The sequence below is a fragment of the Populus trichocarpa genome, chromosome 3 (assembly GCF_000002775.5).
Source record: "Populus trichocarpa isolate Nisqually-1 chromosome 3, P.trichocarpa_v4.1, whole genome shotgun sequence".
In the NCBI taxonomy this organism is placed as follows: Eukaryota; Viridiplantae; Streptophyta; class Magnoliopsida; order Malpighiales; family Salicaceae; genus Populus; species Populus trichocarpa.
This window is the reverse complement of record NC_037287.2, coordinates 8,788,666-8,807,716: the sequence shown is the minus strand read 5'-3', so window position 1 is coordinate 8,807,716 and position 19,051 is coordinate 8,788,666. Positions and strand designations below refer to the sequence as shown.

General features: G+C 30.8%; 2 protein-coding genes across 12 annotated transcripts; one reads left to right on the top strand and one right to left on the bottom strand.

The window, feature by feature from the left end:
• Positions 1 to 3,595: 3,595 nt before the first annotated feature.
• LOC18096859 (uncharacterized) lies at positions 3,596 to 10,036 on the bottom strand. Of its 11 annotated transcripts, none has more exons than XM_052451163.1 (9): positions 9,086 to 10,036; positions 8,784 to 8,943; positions 7,468 to 7,529; positions 6,259 to 6,318; positions 5,793 to 6,032; positions 5,662 to 5,724; positions 4,669 to 4,737; positions 4,328 to 4,373; positions 3,596 to 4,205 (listed from the first exon to the last, which is right to left on the bottom strand). In XM_052451163.1, exons 2-9 carry the CDS (start codon positions 8,824 to 8,826, stop codon positions 4,135 to 4,137), a joined length of 654 nt encoding a protein of 217 aa, XP_052307123.1. In that variant the 5' UTR covers positions 8,827 to 8,943; positions 9,086 to 10,036; the 3' UTR covers positions 3,596 to 4,134. The 11 variants fall into 11 exon arrangements, with proteins under 11 accessions (XP_052307123.1, XP_052307119.1, XP_052307124.1 ...); XM_052451159.1 differs by having other exon boundaries at positions 8,755 to 8,943; positions 9,538 to 10,036; XM_052451164.1 differs by having other exon boundaries at positions 9,538 to 10,036.
• A 4,293-nt stretch (positions 10,037 to 14,329) lies between these two features.
• LOC112326868 (uncharacterized) lies at positions 14,330 to 15,358 on the top strand. Its single transcript, XM_052451454.1, has 2 exons — positions 14,330 to 15,083; positions 15,168 to 15,358. The coding sequence occupies exons 1-2, from the start codon at positions 14,330 to 14,332 to the stop codon at positions 15,356 to 15,358; spliced, it is 945 nt and encodes a 314-aa protein (XP_052307414.1).
• The last annotated feature ends 3,693 nt before the right edge of the window (positions 15,359 to 19,051 follow it).

Genomic DNA, 19,051 nt, shown 5'->3' with positions numbered 1-19,051 from the left:
ATGTTGCTACATAAAAGGTATAGACTGAAGCCCAAACGTAGCCATCTCTCCCAAACTCCAAACAAAAACACACTAAAACATGCCTAAACAAATCCTAAGAGCCAGAAAGACCAAAGCACAAGGCAGAGTAGGATGCACCAACTCCAATGGCGGCACAAAGAACCAAATGAAGTTGAGAAGAGAGAAATGCATCTTTAGTAAAGGAAGACTAACGTCCCTAACCCTGAGCCACATCCTAGCCAAGACAAACTATTCCTCATAATCTGGGAAAAAAGAGAGGCAAAGTTCAATTGTGCAAGTCCACAATACATAAACTCTTGAACTATAGTAAATATACCACACATTTTAGAGTCTCTATTAATTATTGTCATGTTAAGTCGTTCATTATCACTTTACATTATGGTCCATGTCTTTTTGGTCATTCACAAGTTCATGCTAAATTTATGTCAAACCATCTTAAACAACTTATTCTTAACACACACACACATATGAGTCACCTTTTCATTTCATGGATTACATGCTCATTTGTGCTTCAATCATACAATGTTGTTCCTGCAAACCAACATTTTCTTGGTGAAAAATGTAAACTTCTCATGTTAGCATTAATTAGCAATTAACTAGAGATGTAAATTCAGAAATACATTTAAAAAAAAATGATGTTTTAATGAGTAAAGTTTTTTGGGTTCCGACAAAACAGAAGGTTTATTATCCAAACAATACTAAAAGGTTACAAAATTTACTCCACATGCAAGATTTATACTTTCTATGCTTTTTTTGCCCAAGGTTTTTTATGTGCTAATCGACCGCTAATTTAAACCCAATGAAAGGTAGGAAAGTAAAGAAGAGAGAAGATTCTGACTCAACTGTACTTATCACCTTTTCTTATAAGTAAACAACCTTTCTTAAAATGTTTCAAGAATCTTTCCACTAATAGTCATCACTAAGTTTGACTCTACATAAACTCTCTTGCCTTGGCCACCCTTTTCCCTAGTAGTTGTTCTTAAGCTTGACTCTAAGCTAACTTTCATAGCTTAACCATCATTCCTACTAATAACTTACTCTTAAGTACCAACCTACCTACCAATAAAAAATATGGCACTTCAACCAATGACTTAACTTTCTAAGAAAGCAGATACTCCACATTATTTTTTCTCTTACCAAGTAAGCTTATGTAACAACTGGTATCTATAAATATCACAAGTCACTAAGTAAAAAAATAAAATGAGACAAGGCTCACTCGAGTTACCTTATATATTACTTTCCCTACTTCACAAACTTTCTCTCTACACACACACACACATTCCACTCCTTATATATTTGATGACTGAAACATTAGAGGGTCTCCTATCTTGTTAAAAGGGCTAGGGGTGAGCAAAAAAACTAAAAAACCGATTAAACCGAGAAAACAGGAAAAAAATAACCAAAAAACCAAACCATGAAAAAAAACTGATTAGAATTTTTAAAAAACCAACCAGTTCGGTTCGGTTTAGTTTTATAAGCTTGAAACCGAAAAAACCGAACCGAACCAGAAAAAACTGAGCCAAACCAGAAAAAACCAAGTCAAACAAAAAAAACCAGTTTTTGTTCTAAAATAACTGAACCGAATCGAAACCGGTTGGTTTGAACTGGTTTTGATTTTTTTTGAAAAAAACCGGTTTGGTTACTTTTTTTATAACAACCGAACCGAACCAAACCGAAAATGATCACCCCTAAAAAGAACTTGTTTTTCAGGTGAGCAAAGCTGACCTGATGTGAATCGGTCAATTTCATGGGTTTAAAGATAACCCAGATGACCCGTTAAAACATGGCTTACCTTTCAAAACAACTTCAAGATGACAATTTAAAAAAAAAACTATTGAGACGACAACATATTAGATCGATCACAGTTACCTTGCGACTTAGGTTATGGACTCTACTAGGTTTAATAACTTTGTTTTTTTTAAATTATATTTATTTAATTATATGATAAAAAAATAGATGCTCACAATATCAAGCATCAACCCTAAGATAGATATTTATTTGAGACCGTGATAACCTTATAAAAAGCAGACAAAAATAAATCATGAAGTTTATTTCCCAACCAATTAAATATTAAATGATGAATAAAAAAAAGATAATAAAAAATAAAAGGAAAAAAAGCATATTGGGTTCAGTTAGTAAACATGTTAAACTTGTAAATCGAGTAATCTAGGTTAACATGTCAAAAACACACTCGTAAAGGTTGTGGCTAGAGAGAGAAGGAGAAAAAGGGGGCATTTTTTGTGCATGAAAGTTGTTTATATGATTATAGGAAACAAGTCGGGGTAGTGTGGAAAAGAGTGGAGTGGTACTCTAGCTTGGTCTAGAAAACCTAATTCTATTGAGATAACTGCAGAACTAAGGCAAAAAGCTAATTTCATGCCTATAACTTGCATCTGATATAAAAAGAATGTAAGATAGCAAACAAAGAGATGATACGTGGGTCATGTGTTTTTTGAGTGGCTGGTGGTATGATATATATATATATATATATATTTGAGTGGCTGGTGGCATGCCATTATACCATGAGTTAGAGGTAAGTGGTTGGTTTTCATTATTAGAAAACCAAGGCCAAAAGCTTTCCTTTTAGATAGGTTAACCCAGCTGACGCAGCTGACCCATAACCCGGTCATTATCTCGGGTCAACCATTAGGTCGAGTTTAAAAACTATACTCTAAACTCATAAATAGGTTCATAGACTTTATAAATTTTATAACATGATTTTTTTCTAAAACTAATTTTTTAAAAACTATATATTGAAAAATTGAGTTCAATTAAAAAAAAAGATACCTTACCGAACACGTGAACCAAAGCAACCGGGGTTACTCCGCTAAACTCGTAAACCGGGTTATGGACTCAATAAAGTTTAATAACTATTTTCCAAAACCATTTTTTATTAAGTAAATGTTAATAAAATAAGCAATAAAAAAAATTGATCATCAACCCTATGTTAGAACATTTGTTACACATCATAATAACCATATAGAAAGGCAAAACCAAACTAAATAAATTATGTAGTTCAATTCTCAACTAATCCAATATTGAAGGATAAAATTGAAAAAACAAATCTTGAAAAAAAATCAATTAAAAAATTTGAATGAAATTGAAGAGATTTTACAAATCAAAGGACTAAATTGAAAGGAGGAAAAACTTCCAATTCTAATAAAAAATTAAGGCTGAATCAAAGATATGTTAAAAAACTAGGGACTAAATTAAAAGAAAAAAAAGTGTCCACCTCTTGTTTCACATGCGCCTTGGCTTGAGGAAAGCCCGTCGTGTTTGGGTGATGCCTTTGATGCCATCAAATTAGCGGCGTCGTCCTCTTTCCTATAAGGCAGCGGGCGTCACATGAGGTCTATGGTGACCTTGACAATCCATTCTTCTTTCCTCTCTCTCTTTCCTGGCCTTGTTTCACATGACTGCATTATTAAATTTTCTTTCCCCTCCATGCCTCAATGCTTTCCTATTATTCAATTATAGTCCTTTTACTCAAAATGAAGAATTATTCGAACAATATCTTTGTACAGTCAAATACCAATTCAATGCTAGAATATTTTCTGATATAACGATAACCATATAAAATACAAAGTAATAAATTATTAACTTTAAATCTTAATAAACACGTATTGTAAGGACTAAAATGAGAAAAAATCAATAACCAAAAAGATCAAAACACAAAAAAATTAAAAATACAAAACATCTACCTGTAATGTAATTGCAATAATACTTGGGCTTGAAATGAAACTAAATCTAAGCTTGGGATGTAGCCGAGAGTTACAAAGAGGACTCCGCGGTCCTATTTCTCATCTAGTCAAAACAACTAAAGATGAGAACGTCAAATGAGGCCGAAACTTCAGAGATGTCTAGAAATCCATGGTTCCTGTTCACAGTATTTTGACATCGAAGGAAGATTTTGGACTCCCCTAGTCAAAGAGAAAACTCCATTTTATTCCTGTTCAATTACTTCTCCTGAGCAATGTCAAAATTTGGATGATGTGCATTGAACCACGATCCTAAGTTTGAATGCACATATCCACCACTAAGGATGATTTAGCACAGGATGACTCGTTTATATGCCATTACCACCGAAACTGCAAGGAGAGATGAACCAACTCATTACTGAAGCTTCTTTATCCCAGGAAATGACGGGAGAATTGCAATCAGTGCATCTCCATATCCTACAGGTTCTGTCAAGTTAAACAGATCGAATGAGTACAGCTTTTTATGTTCTTTTTGGGTATAAAATACAAATGAAGAAACTTGACAAAAACTCAAGCCCTGAAAAATACGTGAAGAAAAGAGAACTTACCACCATCCTCTCGTAGTATTTTGATGACCTCACCAGATATATCAGACTGGAAAAGAAATCACGAGAACAAATAAAGGACTTGCATTGTCTATTTTAGCCAACGTTAAGAAGGAAAAAAGAATAAAGAAAAACTCAGCCTCGAGTTAAGAATGACAATAACTTCCATATTTTGTTCTTTTTTACGACCATGAAATTTAGTATTTTCAAATTAAAATCAAATAGAAAGAATTGATACTGATGCAAGTGATATAAAAAATAGCACAGCAAGGAAAACAACAGACGGTTTAAAGAATTGATAGAGTTTTTTTTTCTATCATAGCTCTAAGAGTCAAGAACCAAACCTCAATTGGGAGTTCACCACCAAGTTGTTCAATGTAGCATAGCACTTGACCCTCCTTTATTATTTGCTTCTGTTTGAGCAGATGAAAATTGTTAGCATTCATTTTGACACTGCATGGCAGAAATGTTATGGCAAAAGAAAGGTCAAACGTAGGTTTACTTTGAAAGCAACCAACAGACAGGTACTGACCCATAACCAAAGCAAAGGATTTTAAACCCTAAAACCCCATGCTCATAGAATCTAACCAGAAATTGCCCCGTTAATATATTCCTTGTGTTTTATGTTTTCCAGAAAGTTGCTGTTGCACTAGTTACTCTTGCTATGGGAAAAATAAATAAAACAAAACAGAATCTCTCTCTCTCTAATACTCAGTTGCCAATAAGGAAATTACAACATGCAACAGAGAAAAAAGTTGATATTCAGAGCTAAAAGAGAGGGTAATGTAGGGATTTTGATAAGCACAAAGAACACTTTAAGCCATCAGCTGTTTTCCTTCTTCCTTTCTTTTTTTTTTTCCTGAAAATTTGCAAGGTGCAATAAAAGAGCTAATGACCACTACAATTCTAGAACCTGTATGTTATAGCGTGATACAAGGAAAAACAAATTTGAAATGAAGCTGGTTTGATTCTGCACACCTTTCAATCCTCTGCTAATTAACTCCAAGGAAACAAGACATTTACAGAGGATTACCAATCATTTCTAAGATCAATTTACTACAGTGCTACAAACAATAAATAATTGGCAATTTATTCAATAAGTGTTAAAGAAATTGAATCATTTGTTGTTTGTTTTATACCAAGGATAATTATATTACAAACAAATAATATGCTTATTCTAAATGCTATGAAAAAACAGAAGGAAGAAAAAGGGTCATCATCTTTATGACTCCAATCCAACCATGTTCACATATATAAATGCTATCAGCCATTTTACTATTCTCTATCCTTGACTGTACATAATAGTATATTTACAACAAAACCTCATGAACTGGTACCTCTTTACATGATGGGGGAGCACGTTTTCCCTTTATAGTTCGAGATCTCCGGAAAAACCCCACCTGCACCATTTATGACTTAGGTACATTTGCTTAAAGAAGTTTTGAAGCATTTCAATTTAGGTCCTCACCCTTGGAGACGGCAGTATCATTAAGCCTTCATCAGTAGTTCTATCAAGAAATGATTTAATCCCCCCAAAAGAAGGCTCTTGTTTGGAGATGGCTAAAGATGTAGAAGCTGACCCATTGAGATCAGATGCATCAGTAGTAGTTTTCACAGTGACAGCAAGAGGAGGAGGAGGCAGGGGTTGAGGTGTAGGTTCATTTTTCTCAGTTAAATCCCTCATCACATATAGCCGAAACCCACCAAGCTAACAATCAGTGGGGAAAGAGGAAGAAGAGGTAGAAGGAAACACCGTCAGATTTTAAAATAGATATGAAGTTTTTATCCTCTTTAGCTACAGAATAAGGCAAAAGAAATCCAAATTACTTTCAAGTGGTGAAAAATGGATATAGAACAGTTCATAATCTGCTAAGAAATCCAAATTACTTTCAAGTGGTGAAAAATGGATATAGAGCAGTTCATAATCTGCTTACTTTCAATTCAAACTCGGCTATTGAAGTTGTATTGCATATTTCAGTGACCAAAGATTCAATCTGCAGATGAAATTTAACCAATACGTGTTTCAATAAAAAAGAAACTTCCAAACACAGGAAAGGAAAGGTAACAAAATTCAGCATCTTCTCACACAAGCAAATGACAAACCCTTACTCTCTAAGGCATATTGATCCTCAGCTCAGATGCCTAGGACATATTAATCTGCATTCAAGACACCTGTGACTCAAACACTCTGAGCAAATAAAACACATTGCCTAAATCCAGTCTATCATTAGACAAAAAAATGGAAGTGTCATCTGCAAATTGCAGGTCAGACACCTCAACACCCTCCAATGCCATTAGCAAACCTTTTACCAAAACTCTCTCCACCCCTCTATAATATCCTATGAAGAACATTTGCCACCAAGTAAATAAAAAAGAAGACAGACTCATCTTGAAAGACACCTTCAGAACCAGAAAGTCAAGCAACCTTCTTTGAAACAAAAGCTCAAGTCCAACTGGATATGTGCATTTAAAATTCAAACAGGCATGAATAAAGCTGACAAGAGGTTAATGCTACATATAGCTGACAACTGATAAAATAGAATCAGTATAAAAAAAAAGTCGTTCCTGACAAAGGAATGTCTTCACCACTCAAATTGAATCTGAAGTGACCAGCTTGCTCTTAAATTCAAAAGTTAAAATAATAATTAACCATCTACCTGGTGCGACCATGTGTCCAATTTATAATACTTGATAGAAAGGAAAAGAAAAGAAACATTATTGGGAAAATCTACATAAAAGCAATAATTATATAAAACAAGCTAATAAACTGACAAGTGATGTGTGGTGCTATCACTTTCCATACAGAAGTGATATGACATCATTACATCAAATGCTATTTGTATCAGTAAGATACTGTACAATTTCTTTGTTTCTTTCTTTCTTTTCCTGCATAGCCTTTCTTTTTTCTTTTTTCTTTTTTTGAGGCACAAAATTGAGTTACCACATCCGTTCATAAAGAAAAGAAATGATTAACCAAGCACTAAGCTCAGAACAAACACATTGAAAGAAATACAAACAACCTATTGTTGTTGAGTATCACCTACAAACTAATGAACATCTGTTATACACAACATATATTCAACCTAACAGCAGAAAAAGATGCAGTATCTAGATTTCATGCAACACCAAGATGAGGTACTCACCTCAGATGAATTTGGAATAAGTTGGCTTGTCAAACCCAATGATGTGGTCTCTTTTGTAGTCCCTGAAAAAAAAAAGGGAAATACAACATCTGGCTAAAAAATATAACAGTTTCAATCAATCATCAGATCAATAAAAGGGATTTCTAACTATTGTCAATTGCTATACTTTTAATTGCTCAAGAATTCAGGATTCTATAGATTGGAAAGAGAACCTCAATGATACTGAAATAACAGGCTCACGAGGATGCATCAGAGCATTCTGAATTTGATTAAACATACGCAAGGAATGAAGGCAACTAATTTCATTCAGGATGAAAAAAAAAAAATACATGATTCTAAGCTCTCAGTCAGTAGGTCCCTTGTCGCTTGAAATTTTTCATAGAAGACATTTCACAAACCACTATAAAAAGGTGCACGTGCATGCTTAAGTAGATTTTGGCATAGAAAATTTCTAAGAGATTAAACAAACAATGTGGATGATTATGGATGATATGGTTTGTGGAGTGTGCTAACCAAAAGATTTTCATCGACGATATGGGTTTTGCCCTTTGTGAAATGGGCTTTGTCCCCACTTTTTGGAATGGAGAACCTTCTTATTGAAAGTTTTTATGTGTATCAGGTATTGTGATGCAAGTTGCTTTTTATAAGTTTTTTTCACTTGAAAATGCATCAAAATGATTTTTTTTTTATTTTTTATATCAACACATAAAAATCATTGAAAAACACTAAAAAAAAACATCAATTTGATGTTTTTTCAAGGCAAAAGCACTTTTAAAAAGCATCTAAACACTCCCAGATGGATCCTAATGGAGCTAATGTAAAATGAAATACATAATCTTATTGATAAAAGATAACATTATTATGGAAAAAATAGTGATAAAAACCTCTAAGACAAAAAGTGCTATAGCATGCTCGTTTTTTTCCAATGATAATTTTATTTGATCTCAGAAGAAAAATAAGAAGCATTTCAGGCCATCATGTACAAGGTTTTTCATAACTAAAGCTGGATGATACTGGTATAGAAAAAGGACGATCTGTCAGACAGTATTCCACAAGCCTTCCACCTACCAGTTGGTGAAGTTCTTTTGAGTAAAACAGGGTTTGAATTCAAAAAGAAAAGAAGAAGAAGAAGAAGAAAAGAACAACTAGATATCAACCAGTTTTTAGATTTGATTTGAAGTTTAAAATGAAAAGGCAAGGGGATATTCAACAGAACTTTTACTCACTAAAACTTGGGAGCCTATTAACCTAAACAAGAGTGTAGTTATAGCAACAAAAAACACTCACACTCAGCTTCAGAAGCCGAGCCACAACACCTGAAAGCTTTTCTTGATTTATGTGATATAGCCACACCAGCATATTGCAGTTGTACCCTACCCATCCACACTCTTACGCCACTTCGTTGCTGCAGATTACCAAACTTTCCTCCACCAAAATCCAACTTTGAGAGTTTAACATTTAAAGCTCCTAAGCTATCTGTAAGAACCAAAGCACAAAGTACAAAAGCAGGTCAAAATATTTTTTCCCAGCACATGTCTGAATCACATCAAAGGAACAAAGACATCTTATAATCTTAAATATGAATACTATTCTAGGCCCATAATCATCTAATTCTTACCCATCCTTGTTGTTTGACAAGATGGCATTTTCATGGCGATGGCCACGAACATATATGGCCAATTATATAGTCGCTATAGAAAGAAATGTCTATGGAATCAGATACAACGCATATTTCATGTTATTTATCCTTCCCTTGGGATACCAAGCACTAGGCTTTAGATATGTTCAACCATGTGTTTCTCCTATGTGGAGTGTTCTTGAAATTTGGCACTAGAAAGAGCAGGAGAGCAATTAAGTTACAAGGGAAAAATAACTCTATCTACAAGTTAAATTCACTGTACGCAATATCAACTATTCTCACAAATATTCTAAAGGTATCAATAACTGTGAGCATTAAATTAATATTGGAAGTTGAATGCTTGGAGATGAACATCCAGCTTTTTGAGGTTTTATGTATCATGAAAGAACTTGAAAAGAAGAGAAAAGCGCAAACGTGCATTAATCCCACACCTCGCACTAAAAATGGTAGCCAATGAGAATATCAAAGTGTAGAGAGATACCAAACTCACAACAATCTTTGAATTCCTTCAAACTCAAAACTGTATTGGAAACAAGGAGCAAAGAAACAAGCCCCAGAAAATTAAACTGCCCCATAAAGAAAAAGAAAAGAAAATTTAACAGAACACACATTACAATAACTTGAGACGTATCCATATATGAAATTATTATTATTATTTTCAGTCAGTGTGTGTGTAGAGAGAGAGAGAGAGAGAGAGAGAGAGAGAGATGGGGGAGGAGGGATTTACAAGAAGCCATTGAAAGTTGAAAGGTTTGAAGAATGGGGGAGGAAAGTAGTGAATGAAGAGTCAAAAGTGAGCAAAACCAGTTCCAATCTAATCTTAAATGTTCGAAAAAGAAGGCTTCACAAAGATTGTGATAGACTAGTTTTAAGCGTCTTCTGTCGGGTCTCTGTGTGTCTGACAGGTTAGTAGTTCTGTTCTGTAATCTGTTCTGTGGACTGGCTATCGGAGTCCTTGAGCCAACAAAAAAAAACGAGTGACTCGTCGTTTACGTTTCATAGAATCAGCCCAACAAATTATTTGACGCTCTGACCAGCGGAAATGAACCCCACGGCCTAAACAGAGGCTTGCAAATATTTTTTTAAAATTTTTTTATATATATTTTTAGATTATTTTAATATATTAATATAAAAAAATTAAAAATATATTATTTTAAAATATTTTAAAAAATAATCATTACTACACTTTCAAATATTATTAAAACTGAAAAATAAAAAGAATAAATCATTGAAAATAGGTTTTTTTTAATTATGAACACAAAGTATTTTGTCATTATGAACAATAAGGTTTTTTTAAAAAAAAAACATTTTTTATATTCATTCTTATGAAACTATATTATAAGCATAGTTTAATTTTTTATATTTATTTTTAAGGGTCTAGTTTGATTCGGTTTAATTACTTTTAAAAGTCTTAAAATGAAACTGGGCTTTAATTTTTTTTTTAGGTTTTTTAATTCATTTTTTTAATTTAATTTAATTTATTTTTTTCCCTAACCCTGCCCTGCATGACACCAAATCATTACCACTACATCATTTGGTTACCGATTCTTTTTTTTAGTTTAACGTGGGTGTTCGGGTCAGCTTGCGTGTACCTTAACTAATCCCATGGACCCTGAAGTTAACGGCCATGTAAGCCTCCAGTAACCATCATATAAGCAACCACAGGGTTCGAACCTGAGACGACAGAGAAAGTAAACCTCTTGGTTCCAAACTCTTACCAAGTTAACGGCCATGTAAGCCTCTAGTGATTATCATATGAGCAACCACAGTGTTCAAACCTGAGACGACAGAGAAAATAAATCTCTTGGTTCCAAACTCTTACCACTAGGCCACCACCTAAATAATTACCAATTCTTAATAGAACCCATACAAACCTTATATTCGAAATGCCAATATACAAAAAGCTAATTTTGTCCATTCTAGTTTGTATATTACTATGATATAAGGGATTAAAAGACATTTAAATAAATAAAAAAATATTCAGGTCTTAGAAAATTATTTAGTATTATTATTAAACATGAAACTACAATCATTTTGAATTTTTTTATCAAAATAAATCTTTCTATTAAAGAATATCTTATTTATTTTATTAACAACATTTTGAACTGAAATAATAGTTTTTCTTAAAAATATTTTATAATTGTTTTTAAAAAATAAAAATAGCATGTTCATGTTTTGTGTGTGATTTAAAGCTAAGTTAATAATAACTATAAAATTATATTTAAAATCTATATAAAAATCTTAAAAATAAAAAAGCAATTAAAAATAAAATTTTCATTGCACCTTTCAAAGCTTGAAGTTGCATTCTTTAACATGTCCCCGCACGATAACTAATTGAGTTATAACATGAGGTTATTATAAAATAATTATAAAAATATATTACGATGCTTCATTGTTTATATAACCACTAGCATAATAGTTTGGATAAAGGTTAAAGCTAGTTTTACATGTGGGAAAGTAATTCATAGATTATAGATATGACTTCTTTCGACATGCATGCCCTCTTGTATAAATCGATTTTTTCTCACCGTTCACTAGGGTCATATTTATTTGTTGGAAAATAATTTTTTTTAAAAAATAAATTTTAAAAAAATAAATTATTTTCTAATATTTAATAGTATAATAAAAAATAAATTACAAAATATTTTTCAGTATTTGGTTAGGACATGAAAAATAAACTGAAAAATAACTTATTAATATTTTATTTTTTTAAGTTTATTACAATAATGAGGAACAAATCTTACAAATTAAGAAGTTGAATGAGAATGAAATTGTGAAAAAAAAATATAATTTCATAAATTATCTCAAATAAATAAATAATAATCAAAATAATAGAAATCAAATCTAACAAATAAAAAAAATAAAATATGAAGAAATTAAAATAATAATAATTACCATTTCATAAATTATTTCAAATAAAATAAGTAACAATCAAAAGAATGAGGACCAAATTTGATAGATAAAAAAATTCAATTAAAAAATGATATGAGAAAATCAAATAACAATTATAAAAATAAGGATCAAGGTTAATATAAAAATCGAATTCTAAGGGATGAAATTGAAAAAAATATTCAAAATAATATATATATAGCAATTAAAAGTTTGAGGATAAAATTTGATATAATCAGCAAATAATATGATATTTTTAAATTTTTCACAACTTCTGGAAAGTATTTTCCGTCCAAAATAAAAGGATAACACTTTCTTAGAAACCAAGATAAATTTTTCTTTGACTGGAAAGTGTTTTCCGTTGACTAACTTTCTAATGACAAATAAACACAAGAAAATTTAGAAAATAATTTTTCAGAAATTACTTTCCGTTAAACAAACGAGACCTACCTTTATAGTTTTTTTTCAATTTTCTTCAATTTTGTATATGATTTCTTTTCAAATATTATTCCATCATTTTTTTCCCAAGTATCTTGTCATTCAATATGTTTTTTTCATTTTCACCATCCTATGTTTGGGAGAGTTACATAAAAAATAATCATCCAACCTAAACAACAATTCTCTTCGATTCTTGAACATATATCCCTTTTCATTTTCTATCTAAACTTACTGTCATCAAAATAAACGACCGTACCAAGTCGAACAACAGGGCCAACACATCAAGCCCAAGTTCTTCAATGGCCCATTGTTTATACTCTTTCAAACAATAAGGCCCAAACAATATTATAAGCTTTCCGCTCATCACTTAAAAGTTAAAGCTGGTTTTGTACTGTGAAGTGATTGCCCACACAGCAGTGTTTTCATACGTGATATTGATAATTCTTTAAAGTATTTTTTATTTGAAAATAATTTTAAATAATTTTTTTATTTTAAAAAATTATCTTTAATAAAGTATATTAAAATGATTAAAATATATATAAAAAAAAATTAATTTTAAGTATAAATAGTTTTTTGAAACTTTTAACCCAAATCTTGTTTGGAATACAATACTAAATAGGAGATTATAGCTGGTTTTGTAAATTGAAGCTACTGTTTTATAAAATGTTTTATTTTTAAAAAATTATTAAAATAATTTTTTTTTATTTTTAATACTAACACGTTAAAAAAATAAAAATATATTAAATAACTAATTTAAAATAAAAAAATTAAATCTTTTCTAAACGCAAAAATATACCATGCTTTATTGAAAACTTAACGCCAAGAACAGTTTTCTATATAGTATTAGACGTGACCCGATAAAATATAATGTTGGATGCCAGTTGTCACTTTCAATAATGTAGCCTATACCTATAAGATAGATGTATGTATCTCCCCTAGGAGCATTTCCAATACAAAAAGCTAAATTGATGAGCTAAATTAATAAAATAGCTTTTTGAATAATATAAATATATCTTTTTTGATTATATACATTTTAATAGTAAAAAGTTATTTAAAAAAGCAATTTATATTTTAATATATTTCATGTTAAATTCATTTTTATATAATTATATAACTAATTTAAATATTTTATATATAATATAATTATGATATTATTAATTATATAATTAATATGAGTAATTTATAAAAATAATATAAAATTTAATGAAATAATATGAAGTTAAAAGATATAATTTAAAATTAAACTTAAAATTTATTTATATGAATATTTTTAATTTTCAATTTTATATGTTACTATTAAAAATTTAATTTTTTAAAAGTAAATTCAAATTCAAATTCAAACTTTGAAAAAAACCGTCAATATTTTAAATTTTGATTTTCAATTTTTTTTTAAAAAATTCATGCTTTGAAAAAATGACTGCCACCATTTTAAATTTTAAAATTTCAAATTTTAAAAAAATGACCGCCAACATTTTTAATTTTAAAATTTCAAATTTTGAAAAAATGACCGCCAACATTGTAAGATTTCAAAATTTAAAAAAATAATCCATCTATAAATATTCTCATATACCTTAACATTTTTTCTCATCATTCCATTGTTTTCTCCCCAATCAAAAATATATTTCATTAAAATTCATCATGAATCATTCTAATTTTAATTTTTATGATGCTTTTGATTTTGATGATGACACTCCTGTGTTCGCTTTTCAAGTTGCTGTTGTTGTGGTTGCTGAAGAAGAATCGAATAATCAAGGGCGGAGAACAGGGTATCGTGGCTCTATTCTTGGCCACAATATTGTCAATCGTAATAGAAAGGAAGGTGAGTTGAGGTTATATAATGATTATTTTGCTAAAAATCCTAAATTCACTGAAACTCAATTTTGAAGAAGATTTAGGATGAGTCGTCGTCTTTTTCTTCGGATCGCAAATGCAGTGGAAGCTCATAATCCATATTTCAAACAAAGGACAGATGCTCTTGGTGTTCTTGGTTTATCTTGTCTTCAAAAGGTAACTGCAGCTCACAGAATACTTGCATATGGTATTCCTGCAGATCTTACTGATGAATATCTTCAAATTGGAGAAAGCATTACGATAGAAAGTCTTAGAGCTTTCGTCAAAGCAATCGTAGAAGTTTTTGGTGATTGGTATCTAAAGGCACCAAACGAGGCCGATATTTGTCGATTATTATCAATTGGAGAGCAGCGTGGATTTCCAGGGATGTTAGGGAGCATTGATTGTATGCATTGGAAATGGGAGAAATGCCCAATTGCATGGCATGGGATGTATACTGGTCATTGCCGTGAACCAACTATAATTCTAGAGGCGGTGGCTTCACAAGATCTTTGGATATGGCATGCCTTTTTTGGAATGCCTGGATCATTAAATGATATTAATGTTCTTGATCGGTCACCTATCTTCGCTGCACTTGCTGAAGGTCGTACTGCTCCTGTCAATTATACAATTAATGGGCATGAATATACAATGGGATACTATTTAGCAGATGAGATTTATCCTAATTGGTCAACTTTTGTTAAGACAATCCCAAGGCCATTAGGAGCAAAGAGAAAATATTTTGCAAGTAAGCAAGAGTCTGCAAGAAAGGATGTAGAGCGGGCATTTGGAGTGCTCCAATCTCGTTTTGCAATTGTACGTGGACCTGTTCGATACTGGGATGAAGAAACGCTTGCAAATATTATGAAAGCTTGCATAATAATGCATAATATGATTATTGAAGATGAAGGAGCAATGAACCTTGGATTTGACCATGAACGTGCAGTCAATTCCTTTATATCAGTGTCACATGATGAAATACCAGAACTACATGATTTTCTTCAAACTCATAATCGAATCAGGGATAGAGCAACTAGCTCTCAACTACAAGAAGATTTGGTTGAACATTTATGGGAACAATATGGTAACGAGTAGAATCATTAGCTTTGAACTTCTTATGTCATCATAATTTTCAAGTTTTTTATGTTTTTTTTTTCATTATGGTTGTTGTCTTTTAAGTTAATTAATCCTACTTATTGTTGTTAAGTGTTAGAAGAACTTCAAAAAAGTATTATGAATTGATACCACTTTTATAACAATATATTTAAAATAACCAATAAATTTCTAAATATTTAATTAAAAATACATTATATTAAACAATAAATAAATCTAGTTAATTAAAAATACATTACATTAAACAATAAATAAATCTAGTTAATTAAAAATTAAAACCCCTCTTTTGCATAATTTATAACTTTCTATTTTGAAAATACGCTGCAAAAATTGGATCCAAATTAGAAATATTCATTTTTATAATTTGTTCTTCTTTCTCAATCCTGTCCAATTCTTGTTTCTCTTGACTTTGTTGAATTATCATAGTTTGTTGCTCTAACATAATTTTTTTGTCTTGTTTCTTCTGATCCTCAATTTCAATTAGAGTATCCCTGGATTATTGTAAGAGATTTGTTACAGTTGTTTCCTCAACTTTATCTTTTCCTTATTTACGTTTAAGTTGTTTCTTTGCAGCCTTCTGACCAATTGGTCTATCTTGATAAATCAACGGTTCACTGTCTTCTCCTAAACTAACAGAATCAGGGGTAGATGAAGCTGTGATGAAGTCGAACTTGCATTGACATGACTTTTTTGTTTCTTGTTTGACCTTTGATGTTAACTTGCACGCTAAAATTGCCATTTGGGTTCTTTTCTTAAGATAACCCAACAATGTTCTAGTTGAAATTGTTTGCCAACGCAAGAAGCATACATTTATCGAGCATCATTAATCTGGTAAGTAAAAAATTAGATAAATTAAATAATGTTAAAATATATGTTAAACAATTTAACATGAAAACGAATATTAAAATTACCCTTGATTCTTCGGTCATTCCACTTTGCTGACGATTTTCAATTTGAGTAACAAATCCAACAAATTTACCGACTTTTCTATTTATTTCTTGCCATCTATTTGAAATGCTTATTTGGGAACGATTATTCAAGTTTCCTCCATTCTCTACAAAGTAAGCATGTACTCGAGCCCATAACTGTTTTATTTGTTGTTCAACTCCTGTAATTGGATCTTTGCTTATATTTAGCCATGCAGAGACAAGTAAACAATCTTCCTCTAGTGAGAAGTTTTTACTTCTTTGTGATTTTTTTATGTATGGACATTTAAATTCGAGTATGTTAAGTCATCAATTAATTGATTAGAATCACTTGGTTGAGAGAGAATATCTTCTGACTCACTCATAAGAAAGTTGGTGAAAGAGCTTGGAAAATTTGAATCCATCTACATTAAAAAAAAAACCTCAAGTTAAAACCTTATAGGAGAGTGTAAAAGAAGCGGACATTCAATGTCTAGCAATTTTGTAGTTTACATACATGTGAATTAATAACAAGCATTGCATCCTACTTGTTCTAACATTACAATTTGACTATTTTTTGGAACTAAGAAAGGATTGATATACTGGTTTAATTGCATTTTCAACAAGATAAAATATAATTAACCTCAAATTAAAACAGACAATCAAAAATAAATTTTAAATATGTCACTCTATATTTTTATCAATATCAGCTACCATTATTACTTCCTTTTAATTTTGTCAAAGATAACAACATAAATAAAAAATTGTTTTCCTTAACCCATATCAAAAACATAAAATAACAAAGAAATAAAAATCATCACAAATATCAAATTAACAACAAAAGATCTACAAAATCAAGAGATATTAAAGAGAAAATATAAAAAGCTTTTAAATAAACATACCTTTTAATTTCAGCTAATTAACATAACCGATGCTATTAATTAACCAGAGAATAATTGATTCTTGTTTTTTTTTTAATTTGAGAGAAGAGTGAGGCACAATATAAGATTTTTTTTAAAAAAAACAAGTTTCTTTCCTTGCTTTTAAAGGAAAAAAAAACACTGTTGACCAACGACTATAAAAATAGTCGTTGGCAACGTTAATTTTATTTTAGCTATTCTACAGGAACCTGTAGAAATAGCTCTTCCCAAATTGAATAGCCATTTTGGCTTCTCTTTTGCCTGTTGCGTTGGAATGGTAAAATAAAAAAACAAAAGGTAAAAGGACACGTTTTTAAATTTGCCTTTTCATTTGCCTCTCCGGTTGGAGATGCTCTAACATAACGTATAATGAAAGAATAAAACTAGGATTCTCATACCTTCAGTCTTCAAGTTCTAACATAAAAAAGACAAATTAAAAAAGTAAGATTGAAAATACTAAAATAAAAAAAGATATCAAATAAATTTAATAGTTGAAAAATAAAATTTTAATCTTTCAAAATAAATTCATCCATATTATATCTATCTTTTTTGTTTTGAGACGATAACCAGATGCTATTTAAAATTACCACTCTAAACTATTAAAACAACTATGATGTATTTTGAAAGGTTTTTATTTCATAAATTTTGATTCCTTCAAATAATACATAATTGCTTATAAAAATCTTAAAATTTACCTAAGAATCTATTTAGAAAAACCAAAACCAAACAATATTCTAACTCCTAATAATAATTAAAAAAAAAATTAAAACTTTATAACCTAACTAGGAAATGAATTTTAAATAACTAGAAAAAATAAATGCAATAAAATTGCATTTGATCGATCATGGTCGATTATTGTCATATATGGTTGATTTTGTTAGAAAACTTTGCTAACATGTCTAGATTTTTTCTTGAGCTTTGTTTTGTCAACCTGATCCATAATTAAAAGAAATAATGACATGAGTCAGGTTACTTTACTTGAAAAGAACTCGTCTTATAAACCTTCGGAAACACCTCAAGAAACTCCCTAACTATAGGAATATTCGATACCTCCATCCTCTTCTTTTCTACCTCCAAAGTATAGGTTAAATAAGCTATAAACCCTTTCCTTAATAACTTCCTTACAGTAATCACTGAAATCATACAACTTGACACGATATTTCTTTCTCCTCTAAACACTACCCGCTTTCCTTCTAACCCCTGTAAAGTCACTATTGTAGCAAAAAAAAAAAAAAAAAACCATTTAAGCTCAATGGACACTTAACTAATCCATCCCTAAAATCATATCGAAGCCATTTAATTCTAGGGGCAACAAATTTATCCACGTCTCATATTCTTTTATTATCACTAGCAACCTCTTATATACTCACTCTATATCTACTGTCTCCTCTAGGAGTGTACTAATCACTAACCTTTTTTCCATTTTATTAGGTAGTACATTTAATTGTTTTCAATTCTCGTAGATACAAAGGAATGAGTCACATCAAGATCAATTAGAGCATATACAGATTGTGAATTTAACAGTAGTGCACCTGCATCTATATCAGGAGCAACTTTGACCTCTTCTTGGGTCATATGAAAAACTTTTCCCCGAGTCCTCTTGCCTTTTCTTCTAGGCCTTTCTCTATTTACACTAGCCCCAAACTAAGTTAATTTACCCTGCTTGTTCACAATCACTGACTATTGTTGACTCTAAGTTGGTTGTCTCTGGCCCTAACTCTACTTATAATTCCTGTAAGAGCACTCATTTTTATGGTGCCTGGTATCCCTGCAATGGTAGCATGGGGAATGAAAATATAGACACTCCCTCTATTAGTGTCCCTCTTGCCTATAAATATAACATTGTTTAG